General features: G+C 49.0%; 1 protein-coding gene across 5 annotated transcripts in view; it reads right to left on the reverse strand.

Annotated features, from left to right (window-relative positions):
* CPNE1 (copine 1) overlaps nucleotides 1–14,061 on the reverse strand; it is a 93,235-nt gene that overhangs the window by 40,594 nt on the left and 38,580 nt on the right. For 4 of the 5 annotated variants that reach the window (XM_065414452.1, XM_065414451.1, XM_065414450.1 and 1 more), the window contains 2 exons: nucleotides 6,053–6,181; nucleotides 4,440–4,619 (listed from right to left, as the gene is read on the reverse strand). In XM_065414452.1, the coding sequence (XP_065270524.1) occupies nucleotides 4,440–4,619; nucleotides 6,053–6,181 (309 nt within the window). Of the gene's footprint in view, nucleotides 1–4,439; nucleotides 4,620–6,052; nucleotides 6,182–11,623; nucleotides 11,670–14,061 lie in introns of those variants that run through there. The other variant, XM_065414453.1, reaches the window with a different exon arrangement.

A 14,061-nucleotide genomic window follows, 5' to 3' on the forward strand; every position in this document is an offset into this window, starting at 1 on the left:
CATGCTTAGAGAGACCATGCGGAACCTCAACTTTCTCATTAAACTGTTGGGGCCTCGCAGGTGAAGGATGGGTCTGAGACCCCCCTTAGCTTTGGGGATTAGGAAATAATAGGAACAGAATCCCTTGCCCCTTAGCTCCTGAGGAACCTCCTCCACTGCTCCCGTGGCGAGGAGCGTTTGGATCTCCTGCATGAGATGCTTGTGAGAAGGGTCCCTGAAGAGGGATGGGGAAGGGGACTGGGAGAGAGGGGAAGGGCAGAATTGGAGAGAATATCTCATTTCCACCATGCAAAGGACCCAGCTATCTGAATCTGTGCCCAAGCACAACAGAAGTGGGACAGACGGTTGAGAAAACGGGGAGAAGGATCCAGTGTGCAGGCTGGTGTGTCGCCCCCGGGCATGCGTTCAAAAGGCTTGCTGAGAGCCTGACGATGGCCTTGTCAATCCCTGGCCCGGCAGAGGATGGGGAGGCTTGCACCTGCCATTCCTGTCCTGCTTCCTGGAGAAGTCCTGCCTGGGCCGGAGGGTTAGAAACGCTGTGGGGGCTGTGACTTAAAATGTTTCCGCTGGGTGGCAGGGGTATGCATGCCCAACGATTTCAGCGTCAACCGCAAATCTTTTAGGCTGTGAAGCCTGGAGTATGTTTGCTTCACAAATAGGCCCATGCTATCAAAGGGCAGGTCCTGAATAGTTTGTTGGACTTCAGGAGGAAGACCGGTCGCCTGGAGCTCCTTCTCATGGCTATACCAGAGGACATGGTCCGCGTGGCCAAGTCCACAGCATCCAGTGAGGCCTGTAAAGAGGTCCGTGCCACCACCTTGCCCTCATCCACTATCGCCACAAACTCGGCTCTAGAATCTGCTGGCACAAGCTCCTTGAATTTCATCATGGATTCCCACGAATTAAAATTGTATCTGATGAGGATTGCTTGCTGGTGAGCAATCCTCAGCTGGATCCCTCTGGTCAAGTAGACCTTCCAGCCAAAGAGGTCCATCTTTTTGGAGTCTTTCGACTTGGGAGTTGGGCCCTGTTGTCCGTCTCTCTCTCTCTCGTTTACTGCCACCACAACAAGTGAGCAGGACTGCGGGTGAGAGAATAAGTACTCGTACCCTTTAGCGGGTACGAAATAGTTCCTCTCCACGCCCTTTGGTGTTGGGGTGATACAGGCAGGGGTTTGCCACAGAGATTTTGTAGTGGCTGAATGGTCTTTATGAGGGGCAGTGCTATCCTGGATGGCCCTTCAGGGTTTAAAATGTCTACCATTGGGTCCTCTGACTCGACCACCTCCTCAGCCTGGAGCGCCATATTGTGGGCAATACTGCGCAGCGGGTCCTACTGTGTCCTCTTAGCAATAGGGGGCGGCCCGGAGGAGGAAGACCCTGACACTGTTTCGTCTGGCGATGCCGACGCCGACGAAGCTAGAGGCAGCACCAGGCCCTCATGGCCCTCCGGCTCCCTGGAGTCGTCCTACTTGGCACCATGACTCTCTGTGCCGACCGCAGCCTCGGTGCCAGTAGTGGGTGCAGGAGCTGGACCCGGCTCTGCACCGCAAACGGACACTGTCTTGGAGCCCCAAGGTGTGGGGTGGTCCCTGACTGGCGGAGGTGCACGTCCTTCTGAGGCCACAGACTGGGAACCCCTGTGGACTGTGCCCTGGGCCTGGTGGTAGGCCCACAGGGTCCAAAATGGCCACTGTGTAGGTCCCTGCCCCTGCGCCTGGCACAGCACCATCCTGGCATCCTGCCTGTGCCTGCGCCAATCTGACCGGTGCCGACTGTCTCTCGAATAGTAGGACTCCGCTTCCAAGTCCGATGACTGAGACCTGGAACGCGAAGACCACGGCGGTGCCGAGCAGGATGGTGCCGGAGAGTGGTGCCATGTGGTCGGAGTTGGGGAATGGTGCTGCTGGGCCAGTGTCAGGGAACGGTGCTGCGGAGAGCAATGCCTCGGGGAAGGTGGACGCCTCATAATAGCAGGTTTGCCTCTAGATGGTGCCATGCACTGCGGCGCAGGAGGCCCATCCCAGCTGGCGGGGGACTGTGGAGCCATCATGGCAATCAAATCCCTTGTGGCCTCGAAAGTGTCCGGGGTGGAAGGGAGTTATAGCTCCTTCACCTGGCACTCATGGTCAGGAGAGTCCACTGGCACCAGACTCGACAGTCCCTTGCGGGATCCGAAGTCAACAGTGCTGGTGCCTGTGTTGATGGTGCTGGGCGCTCCTGCGCAGATGCACTCCAGCAGTATTGTCCAACCTGGCAGCTCTTGGTGCGGGCGAGAGCCCCCTGTCGGTTTTCTTATGCTGCTTATGTGGCACCGGGGACTGTGAGTGGTGCCGCGCTGCTTCTACAGGCTTTGGTGCAGTGGTGCGCCGGTGCCGAGGGTCTCTATGGCCAGAGTACTTCCTCAGCACTGTAACACACACAGAGGCCAGAGCACTCCACAAGGATGTGCTCGGTGCCTGATCCTGCCAGCCCGGGGCTGGTTGGGGACAATGGTCTGCTTCCATCAGGATCTGCCTCAGCCTGAAGTCCCGTTCTTTCTTCATCCTTGGGCAGAACCCTTTACAAATCTTACACCGGTCTGTTTGGTGCACCTCCCCCAGACACTTGAGGCAAGAGTCATGGGGGTTGCCCATTGCCATAGGCTTGTGGCAGGTTCTGCAGGGTTTAAATCCTTTGGATCGAGGCATGCCCCAAAGCCCAAAGGGAGAAAGGAAGGATTTGGAGTGGGAGAAACCCCCACTCCTACTTACACTAACTAGTTATAACTATAACTACAGAAGTGGCTATGAAAACTGTGAAACTATGAAGACTAGGGGAAGCACTTGTGAAAGCAAGCAACTGCAGTTCTAACGACCGTCACTGGCGATAAGAAGGAACTGAAGAGGCAGCGGGTCGGCAGGGACCTATATTCACTGCCATGAAAGCTCCACTCCAGGGGGCTCCACAGCCGACCTGACTGGTGCTGCTAGGGAAAAACCTTCCAAAGACTGTGCACATATACCTAACTGGAATTGACATGAGCAAGCACTCAAAGAAGAACTGATTATTTCTGGTCACCATGCCCTCCAAGGTTTTAGAACTAATAGATCTCATCCTCTCATACCTTGTTTTTATTCATAGATTGGAAGAGGGAAACAAGCTTTTCTATCAACTCCCAGTCAGTTACTCAAGTGTGAATGAACTGAACTAGCTGAATAAACTGAAATGAAGAAGAGTTTTAAAGAGTTTGAAAAGAGGCTGCTGCTGTCAAAAGCTAGTTTTATACTTCAACAAACTCTCATTTCAGGTGCTTAGCCAGTGACTTCCTGAAGATCGACAGCTAGAATTTCTTTAAAATTTCAGCAGCAAACATGTTCTTCTTGAACATTAATTTTTAAATTTAAATTATTTTAACACATTATAGTGAAGTCAGGCCTTAATATAGGTTGTTATAATTTCATATTTAATTTTAATTAGGCTTATTTTTAGAAAGAAAATGTATGTAATTTAAATTAAAATGGACTTTTTAAAATAATTTTTTATCCACTCTGCTTGCCAAAAGATCCTACATCAATAGAAAGAACTCTGCTGCAGACAGTGTGAAAGATCCTAAAGGTACTTTGGATGCCAAAGCTATGTCTACACTATGGAGACTATACTGACATAGCTATGTCAGCATAGCAATGCCAGCATAAACCTGTAGTGTAGACGCAGTCTACATGGATGGAAGATGGTTTAGGGGACTAGTGTAGGAATACCACCTTCCCAAACAACAGCAGCTACGTTGACGAGAGCATTCCTGTCAAAACAGCTGCATCTACGCTGGAGGTTAGGCTGGCATAGCTTGTTCACAGCCCTGACCAACACAGTTATGTCAACCTAACTTTTAAGCACAGACCAGCCCTAGGAGTCAGAGATCCACTCAGTACCATTCTAAATGGAATGAAAGAAATACTGTATTTCAGAGGTTACTCTTTGAAAATACAATGGCTGAGAGAACTCCAAGCCACTTCAGACTTAAGCTAGTGGCACACACTCTTTTTCTAAGGCCTGCCCTACTTTAAATTAAGTTGACATAGCTACGGCTGAAAAATGCACACCCTGGAATGACTTAGCTATGCTGACCTAAGGCCTGGTGTAGAGGGAGCTAGGTGGACAGACGGTAGTCATCTATCTACTGCTGCTAGGTGGATTACCTACAGCAACAGAAAACCCCCTTTTGTTACTTTCGGAAACGTCTACACTACTGTGCTACAGCAGCATAGCTACAGTGCCGTAGCCGTGCCACTATAGCACCCATAATGTAGACATGGCCTATATAAGATCAGTTGAAAGGATTAAATTCTTTCACCTCAAGTATGCCAAAGCTTCTGACACCTAAGTTTTTCCTGTTTTCAGATTTAAACCTACATATATCACAACTTTGCAGAACATTAGAGATGAAATTTCTGCAAGTACCTGTCCCAGTGTACACTCAACCCCTCCAAGGTAATCATCATCATTTAAGTCATAGGACTTGTTATCGATATCATATACACCAAACTTCAGCTTCTGCACTTTCTCAAAGTAATAATCAACGAGCAGCTTCTTGGAGAATTCAGGCTTCTGGCAGTTCTTTATCTTTTCAGTTCGATCCAACTATGCAAAGAAAGAGATGGAGATGATCACTATATATAAACATATTAACCACACTTCCCACAAAACTCTTTATATCCCTCACCCCCAAACACTTCTTCACTGGCCTTTATATGCACCATACCTGAGGATCCAGGCTGCTAAATCTAGCCACTGCCACAGAGCCTGCTGACAGCTCTGCAACTTTGTACTCCCCGAATGTTAATAAAGAAACTATATAATCAATTATCAGAGGGCTAGCCATGTTAGTCTGGATCTGTAAAAAGCGACAAACAGTCCTGTGGCATCTTATAGACCTTATGACACATCTGACGAAGTGGGTATTCACCCACAAAAGCTTATGCTCCAATACGTCTATTAGTCTATAAGGTGCCACAGGACTCTTTCTCCCTATATAATCAATGGCCACTAAATTTGGCTTAGAGATAATCTGAAATTGAGGAAAAAAGCCACTGACATACTATGGACAAATTATTTGGTGGCCTCAAAGTGCAGCCACCAATTCTTGCTCACATTTTTTCCTAAAATATTTAATTAGCTTTAGGAAAACAAATAAATATGCATATCCATATCACTGTAATTTATTTATTGCAAGCTGCTAAGTCTGCTGTGAAAATTGATATTAACAAACATACAAGTATCACTTTTCACAGCAGACTTACTCAGCCCCACAAGTCTGGGGACAAATTAAGCCCTGGATGGGGGATTACGGGAGGCAGTAGGGGCTAGGGACAACGGGAATGGTGGTTTGGCAGCAGGGGGCTGGAGCCTGAAGCCCCGCGGGGGACGGAACCCAAAGCCACGTGGCCGGAGCCTGAAGCCAGATCCTGCCTCTCCGCCACCCCCCGGGCTGAAGCTAAAAGCCTGAGCCCCACCACCCCTGGAAAGGTGGGGAACTCACCGACTGCCTGTTCCTCCAGCATTGTGCCCCAGCTGTCTCCAGAGGGGGGCAGGGCCCAACCCCTGCTGGAAGCCCCAGCAACCAACACCAAGGCTGTGCATCTTTCTAGGAGCACCGAGGGGGAGGGGCCACTGCTCCCTCTTCCCTCCCCCATCACAGCCCAGGAGGCTGTGGCCCCAAGAAAAGCCCCTGGTGGCCGCATTTGAGAAACGCTGTACTATGTGCTGATTGCCCACCTCACAGGGGAAAAGCAGCAGCACATGGCACATCCTAACAGAAAAACAAACATTCCTGTTGTTTCTCCAAGTTAATAAGCAAACGATTCTTACTCTATCACACTTGAGAGACATGAGCTTTAAAAGTCACAAAATTTTTGACCAAATATTAATCTGTAAATATTTGCAGCATTTAATTAAGCAAATTACGCAATTACTAGGAAGAATAACAAGTGCAAATATTTACAGTTAGGTCATGTTCTGAAAATACATATTTCTGTATGATAATGCAAAACTGGAGATTATAGACTACTTTTTACCTCTGCCCATTGATCACCTCCCACATTTTGAAGTAAGACACACAGAGGGTCAGATTTTGAACCAACATCTTTGTCAATGAGATTCTCACAGGATATGGACAATTCCACCTTAGTCACACACTGAGCCATCTGCAGAAAAGAGTTCAGACAAGGAATAAATGCAAATGTTGATAAAGTACTTATCAATAAAACCACGTCCCTCACATTCATAACAGTGACACATAGCAAGCCACACAGCACAGCAAACAGAACCTAAGTAGGATAAATACACCTCAGCTAGAGGATGCTTGGGATTTTAGAAGGGGACAAAGCTCTCAAGTTGATTCTCAATTCCAGTGTTTATATTCTGGGTATTTGTAAAACAAGGATTCCATTTAATTCTTGAAAATTGTACACAAGGCTTGAAATACACAGCCATTTAGAAAGATTAATTTAGGAAGTCCGGAATACACACTTTAACACACTTAAAACTTCCTTCACCAAATAATGGCACTCCACCAGAGAAGTAGATGGCATCATGGAACAGACCACCCAAATACCCCGAGAGAATCTGCCTGAACTCCCTCCATTGCACATCCCTAGTTCTCATCTACGACCCCACAGCGAAACCCATACAGGGGATCATTAAACAGTTACAATTCATACTCAATGGGGATCACATCCTGATAGAAATCTTTCCTGAACTCCCTCTTCTGGCCTTCAAACAAACCCCCAACTTCACCAAGCTCATCATCAGAAGCAAGCTCCCCATGGAGCAGGACACCCCAACTCAAAGAGGCACCAGACCCTGCCAGAACAGATACAAAACCTCCAGACATATCTCCACTGCTACAATGATCATTACCCCACACAACACACCTTTCAACATTCCTGGGTCCTACACATGCCTATCACAACACTGCCATGGGTGCACAGGTTCAGTGCTTTGAAACCACTCTGAATAGTGTTGCCAACTTTCTAATTGCACAAAACCGAACATACTTGCCCCGCCCCCTGCCCTGAAGCCCCACTCCTGCCCCGCCCCTTCTCTGAGGCCTCGCCCACACTCACTCCAGCCCCCCCCACCCCCCCGTCGCTCGCTGTCCCCCACCCTCACTCACTTTCACTGGGCTGAGGCAGAAGTTCGGGAGCAAGTGAGGGCTCCAATTGGGGGTGTGGACTCCGGGGTAGGGCCAGAAATGAGGGGTTCAGGGTGCGGGAGGGGGCTACAGGCTGGGGCAGGGGGTGACGGTTCCAGCTGGGGGTGCAGGCTGTGGGGTGGAACTGGGGATGAGGCATTTGGGGTGCAGGATTGGGCTCCAGGCTGGGGCCAATGGGTTTGGAGTGCAGGAGCAGGCTCAGGGCTGGGGCAGAGGGTTGAGGTGTGGGAGGGGGTGCAGGCTCCAGATGGGAATGCGGGTTCTGGGGTGGGGCCGGCAATGAGGGGTTTGGGGTGCAGGAGGAGGCTCAGGGCTGGGACCCAGGGGTTTGGAGTGGGGGAGGGGGCTCAGGGTTGGAGTGAGGGAGGGGGTGAGGGCTCTGGGAGGGAATCTGGGTGCGGGAGGAGACTGGGGTAGGGGTGCAGGAGGGGGTTGGCGAAGGGGATTAGGGTGCGGGCTCTGGAAGGGGGCTCAGGGCTGGGGTAGGGATCTGGGGTGCGGGAGTGGGGTCTGGGAGGAAATTAAGGTGCGGGAGGGGGTTCCGACCTAGGACAGGGGGGTTGGGGTACAGACTGCGGCTGGGTGGCACTTACCTCAGGCTGCTCCGGGTGGGTGGCGTAGCGGGGCTAAGGCAGCCTCCCTGCCTGACCTGGCTCCGGGCTGCTCCTGGAAGCGGCCAGCGTGTCCGACTCCTAGACACAGGGGCGATCAGGTGGCTCTGCACAGTGCGTGCTACCCATGCCTGCAGGTGCCACTCCCGTAGCTCCAATTGGCTGCAGTTCCTGAGCAATGGGAGCTGTGGAGCCAGCGCTACATGGAGCTTCCCTGATCGCTTTTGCGCCTAGGGACCGCACATGCCGGCCGCTTCCGGGGAGTGCACAGAGCCAGGGCAGGCAGGGAGCCTGCCTTAGTCCTGCTGTACTGCCAACCAGACTTTTAACGGCCCAGTCAGCAGTGCTGACCGGAGCTGTCAAGCTCTCTTTTTGACCGGGCGTTCTGGTCGAAAACCTGGCAACCCTAACTCTGAATGATGTTCAGACAGGACCCTCTTGTAATGAGACGACGCCTCAGGGTACACTCTCACTAGGGCAAGCCTCCTTGGCTTCAGCGCCTTCTGGGTCTGACCTGATGCTGTGAGCTCCCCACAGTGAGCCCACCTGAACAGGAGACCTGGGGAAGCCTTACGTGCCTCCAAAGAGGCCATGCACCCTCAACTTCCACAGTCAGCAGTGACTCTCAGCCAGTGTTGTAAACCAGAAGGTTTATTAGTTGTCTGGAATACAGCGCAGAACAGATCTTGTTAGCGCAGAAAGATTCAGCAAAGTCCATCTTGTGGAGACCCAGACCCCTAGGCTCCTCCCGTCCCGAGTCCCAAACAGGAGACTGATCAGCATCTAGCAGCGCCTCAGTCATGCCCAGTTGCCCCACCTCCATCCTTTGTCTCTTTCCCAGCAAACTGGTCACCTGGCCTCCACCTCTCTCTTTGTTTTCCCATGCATTGCAGCCGGCTGGCTTCTTGCAGAGGATCAGCCCTGGCCATCAGTTGCCAGGACACAGACTGTCTGGTCATTGTCTGGGCCCAGGCAGTTAGAGTGCAGTCACACCTGCTCTCTAGGGGTCTCTGCAATGATCACACACCGTTGTCCCACTACCTAGATACTTGTGCAACACACAAGGGAAACTGAGGCACCACAACATTCATTCAAAACATTAAGAAAATTCCCATTTTGTCAGTGGCGTACCTCTTTCAGTACACTAAATGCCCCAACAACCACCATGTGAGTGAAATGAGACAGTCACTATGCTCTCAAATGAATTCACGCAGAAAAATGATGAGACATAAACACCATTATCACCCAAGTGTGAACATTTTTCATAAAACAATCACTCCATACCTGACCTCTCAGTCCTTAGCCTCAAAGGAAACCTGCATAACACCTTCAAAAGCTGAACTTGTATTCATAACTCAGCTAGACACCAAAAACCATGAACTTAAGACATTGGATTTATGGCTCTGTACAACTACCTGTAACCCACTAACCCTCCTTTGTCCTATGACTCTAGAGATGTTAATTGCACACTTCACATGAATCATTTCTTGCAACATGTGTTAACTCCTTTTCTGTTCCATCCTAGTATTTAGATGTGACACTGAGGCCTTGTCTACACTACACGTAAGCTGCCTTACGTCGACCAAACTGTGTAAGCATCTACACTAAAACGTCCCTTCCACCGACGTAACTCACCCACTATACTGACTTAATAACTCCACCTCTGTGAGCAGTGTAGCGCTTAAGTCGATGTAGTTAGGGTGTGTGTAGACACTGCGTTACTTACATTGCTTGTTACCGCCCGGAGCCCCACTGCTCAGGGGCTCCGGCTGCTAGTGTCCTACTTCAATGGGTACAAGCACTCCTGGTGAGGATGCGCACCACTGACAGAAAGAGCGTAGTGTGGACACAAAGAGCCAATTTAATTACTGCAGTAGCTGTATGTCAACCTAACTTAATTCTGTAGTGTAGACATGCCCACATGTAGTACCTCTCCTAGACCCAAAGAGCTCTATGTAAGCTTGCCTCTTTCACCAACAGAAGATGGCCCAATAAAAAAAAATTACCTCACCCCCCTTGTCTCTCTAATCTATTAATTTGGCAGGAATGAAAATTAACAAGGTAGTGAACGGACCAACGGAGTGGCGTTGCAACAGAATATTTTAATATACAAATTTCAGAACAAGAGTTTCCTTACTTTAAAAATGACAGTAAATATAATTTGTATTAATTGATAACTCGGTTTGGATCCAGTAACAGATCCTGCAGACAACCACTGCATTCTCTAAGAAAATAAAAGCAACTTTATCAATCAGACCTAAATCTTCAAGAGAAAAACTTGGTGTATCACAGTAAAACTACAGGTTACTAAATATATTTTCACCACAAGCACTAAAATAGAAATGTCTCAATATTTTATTCAACAAAATATTACTTTGTAAACAAACAAAAACATTGAATGCAATGGCTAGCTAGGATTAACACAGGCAGATTTTTTTAAATTTGACAATTTCATGTCTTGTAAATACAGTCTAAAGACAAAGTGATCTACAGCTAATCTTAAAAGTTTACAACCAAAATTCTGCTAGCAATCTTTTTAAAATCTCTTATACTGTCACTGATAAAGAAAATCTATAGACAATACAATGTTTAAAGTAAAGGAATAAATATAATTTAAAAGCAAATATCCCCTTGTCTGAGATTATTTATTTTAAATTCACGTACCAGGCTTATTCACGTTCCTCCTGAGAAAAAAAAAGGAGAAAGACAATCCTCTACGTATGGACGCTTCTGAATCTTTTTCCACCCCAGAGTTCACATTTTTTCTGATGTTGCTCTGTTACTAAGAGCTTTCAGATGTGTGTGTGTGGACAAGTTTAATTTAGTCAAAGCTAATATTTTCCCTTTATATATCAAATTTTGTGTGTGTGATTCAAGTTTCTACAAATCAGTGAATGAGATTGTGTCCTTGTGCAACAAGTCTTCGGGGTCTTATTCTTGCTTGAAACTATTTGGAATATTGAACTGATAGCCATAATGTAAAAACAGGGTTGCAGGCTAACCTGACTATGTGTGTACGGTTTTATATTGCATTTTATAGGGTTCCAGATCTCTCTTTTAGGAGCTAGAGAACCCTTTGTAGAATATAATCAGTTATCTAATTCCTAGTTTGCTCTCCCTGCAGTATTTTGTTGTTTCAGTCCGAGGGTGACCTATGCCAACTGTCCAGCCTGCCAAGTACTCCTTTTATGACACTGGAAAACAAAGCTTCAGCTGGCAGAGGCTGAGCCCTCCTGGTGCACGAAAGGTCTGAAGTACAAATAAGCTGATGGAAAATCCCGTGCAACCTGAAGACTAGCACAAATTTAACCACCACTATGAATCTGAGCGCAAGAACACCAGCCTCTACTAGGCAAACATCCTGCTCGATGAGATCCACTTCTGCAAACAATGAACCGCGGCGCTCCGGGAGCCCCCAGGGCCTGCCGTGCACACAGCCAGGTTACATAAGGCGGCCTGTGCTCGCGGGATGCTCAGGCCCAGCCAACGCCGCGCTCCGGGAGGCGGAGAGGAGCGGAGCAGAAAGGGAGGCTGGCTGGGTGGCTCTCACCCCCTCCTGCGCCCTAGCGCACCGACACGGAGCCACAACCAACTGCAGCTATGGCGGCCAGCCCCGGGAGGGAAGGGCCCTGCAGGCCGGCCCCCGCCCGACACCGCGCAAGGGTCCCTTGCCCTGCCGGCATGCAGCGGGGAGCAGTGCCCGCGGCCCCGGCCCCAGCCCGCACTCCGCTCTCGCCGGGGCAGCAGGGGAGGCAGACCTAGCCCGCCGCCCGTCAGACCCCAACACCCCGCGGGCTGTGGGGCACCCCGGCCCGACCCACCTCTGCTCTTCCCGCGCGATCCGCACCCAGCGCAGCAGCGGGCAAGGTGTGGGGTCTGGGCGGGCCAGCGCGGCTCTGGCATCCTGATCTCCCAGCTCCTCCCCGGGGCGGGGACGCTGCGCCAGGAGGCGGGAGGAGAACGCGCCCCAGCCCGGATCGCCGCCAGCGCCGGGCTCTCTCCGCCCCAGCAGCTGCTCGGCGAGGGGCCACGAACTCCAGAGTCTGTTCTGCCTGCAGCAGGAAACTTCCTCCAGCCCCGGCGAGGGGCACTGCCAGCTCCTTGGGCAGCTCCCAACAGCGACGGGAAGGGGCAGGCTATTGGGAAGCGCAGTCGGGGTAGCGGCTGAAGAGGGGACAGGGATCCCGGTAACAGCGAAGAGGAACAGTGGCAGGATTATGCGGGGTCTGAGAGCAGAAGCCAGGGAAAACGCTGAGGTTGCAGCTTCCATTGGTGACAATGAGCGAGCTGCGCCTGTTTGTTCGCTGCATGCCGTGAGCTGACTGACCAGTTTGACTTAGATAAACACTAGTTGGAGGAAAAAGAGGGAGGACTACATGTGGCACCTTAGAGACTAACACATTTATTTGGGCATAAGCTTTCGTGGGCTAAAACCCACTTCATCAGATGCATGGAGTGCAAAATACAGTAGGAAAATATACACAGAGAACATGAAAAAATGGGTGTTGCCATACCAACTCTAAGGAGACTAATCAATTAAGGTGGGCTATTATCAGGAGAAAAAAAAAACTTTCCTAGTGATAATCAGGATGGCCCATTTCAAACAGTTGACAAGAAGGTGTGAGTAACAGTAGGGGAAAATTTAGCATGGGGAAATCGTTTTTACTTTGTGTAATGACCTATCCATTCCCAGTCTTTATTCAAGCCTAATTTAATGGTGTCCAGTTTGCAAATTAATTCCAGTTCTGCAGTTTCTCGTTGGAGTCTGTTTTTGAAGTTTTTTTGTTGGAGTATTGCAACTTTTAGGTCTGTAATTGAGTGACCAGGGAGGTTGAAGTGTTCTCCGACTGGTTTTTGAATGTTATAATTCTTGACATCTGATTTGTGTCCATTTATTCTTTTGCCTGGCGACTGTCCGGTTTGGCCAATGTACATGGCAGAGGGGCAATGCTGGCATATATCACATTGGTAGATGTGCAGATGAACGAGCCTCTGAGGGTGTGGTTGATGTGATTAGGTCCTCTGATGGTGTCTCTTGAATAGATATGTGGACAGAGTTGGCAACGGGCTTTATTGCAAGGATAGGTTCCTGGGTTAGTGTTTTTGTTGTGTGGTTGCTGGTGAGTATTTGCTTCAGGTTGGGGGGGCTGTCTGTAAGTGAGGACTGGCCTGTCTCCCAAGATCTGTGAGAGTGAGGGATCGTCCTTCAGGATAGGTTGTAGATCCTTGATGATGCACTTGAGAGGTTTTGGTTGGGGGCTGAAGGTGACGGCTAGTGGCGTTCTGTTACTTTCTTTGTTGGGCCTGTCCTGGAGTAGGTGACTTCTGGGTATTCTTATGGCTCTGTCAGTCTGTTTCTTCACTTCAGCAAGTAGGTAGTGTAGTTTTAAGAACGCTTGATAGAGATCTTGTAGGTGTTTCCAATCCCTCAGACAGAGACAAAGACAAATCAGAGGCTAAACTGATCCTAGGGCTCGAATTAAGCTAATGAGTGTTCTGGGAACCCAGGTATTTAGGGAGGATGGTGTTGATGGTGTCAGAGTTGTCCAGAAGCCATGCAGTCCTCCTTACAAATATAGCCCTGGATGAACAAAGCATTTACTAGAGCTCTTTAAGTGCTTGTGATGTCAACTACTGCAGAAAAATCTAGTTGAAGTGAAATCTTAAATGAAGTTTTCTTACAAAGCTGGTTTTGGGAGAGGGAAGTTTTCTCATTTCCTTTCTTCAGCCCTCAAGTACAGATAAGAAAATAGGCTCAGACTAGCAGAGTTGTCTCCAAGGGAATAGAAAATCCCTCCTGCTGAACCCCCACTAAATTTGAGGATTGTGCCTGAAAACTAAATATACATGTTCTGAAACTGCTTGGCCATACAGAGTTCTCTACAGTGCTTAATGCTAGAGTAGACCTCTGAAATATTAACCACAACAAATACGTCATGGTACTTTAAGCAGTTTTCTCCCTTTCCTGACCGTCTTTCAATTTGAAGAAATTAGTTAAAATCTTAATCCTCCATTGTGGGTCAGATTGCTGGGTATGAAATATACAAAAAAGAAAATGATCAGGTAAGCAAGAAGTTTTCCATTCTAGAGCCCCTTCACAGCCAACAAAATTTATGAAGGGATGTGAAATAAGCACCTAAAAGAGAGAGGATAATTACATAATAAAAAGAGCCACTAGGATGCTGAATGTAGACAGATTTTAAGAGATTACTGAGGCAGTGCAGGTTGTGGCACACTCCTTGCAAATACCACTACCACC

This window comes from Emys orbicularis, chromosome 12 (genome assembly GCF_028017835.1).
Source record: "Emys orbicularis isolate rEmyOrb1 chromosome 12, rEmyOrb1.hap1, whole genome shotgun sequence".
Lineage (NCBI taxonomy): Eukaryota > Metazoa > Chordata > Testudines > Emydidae > Emys > Emys orbicularis.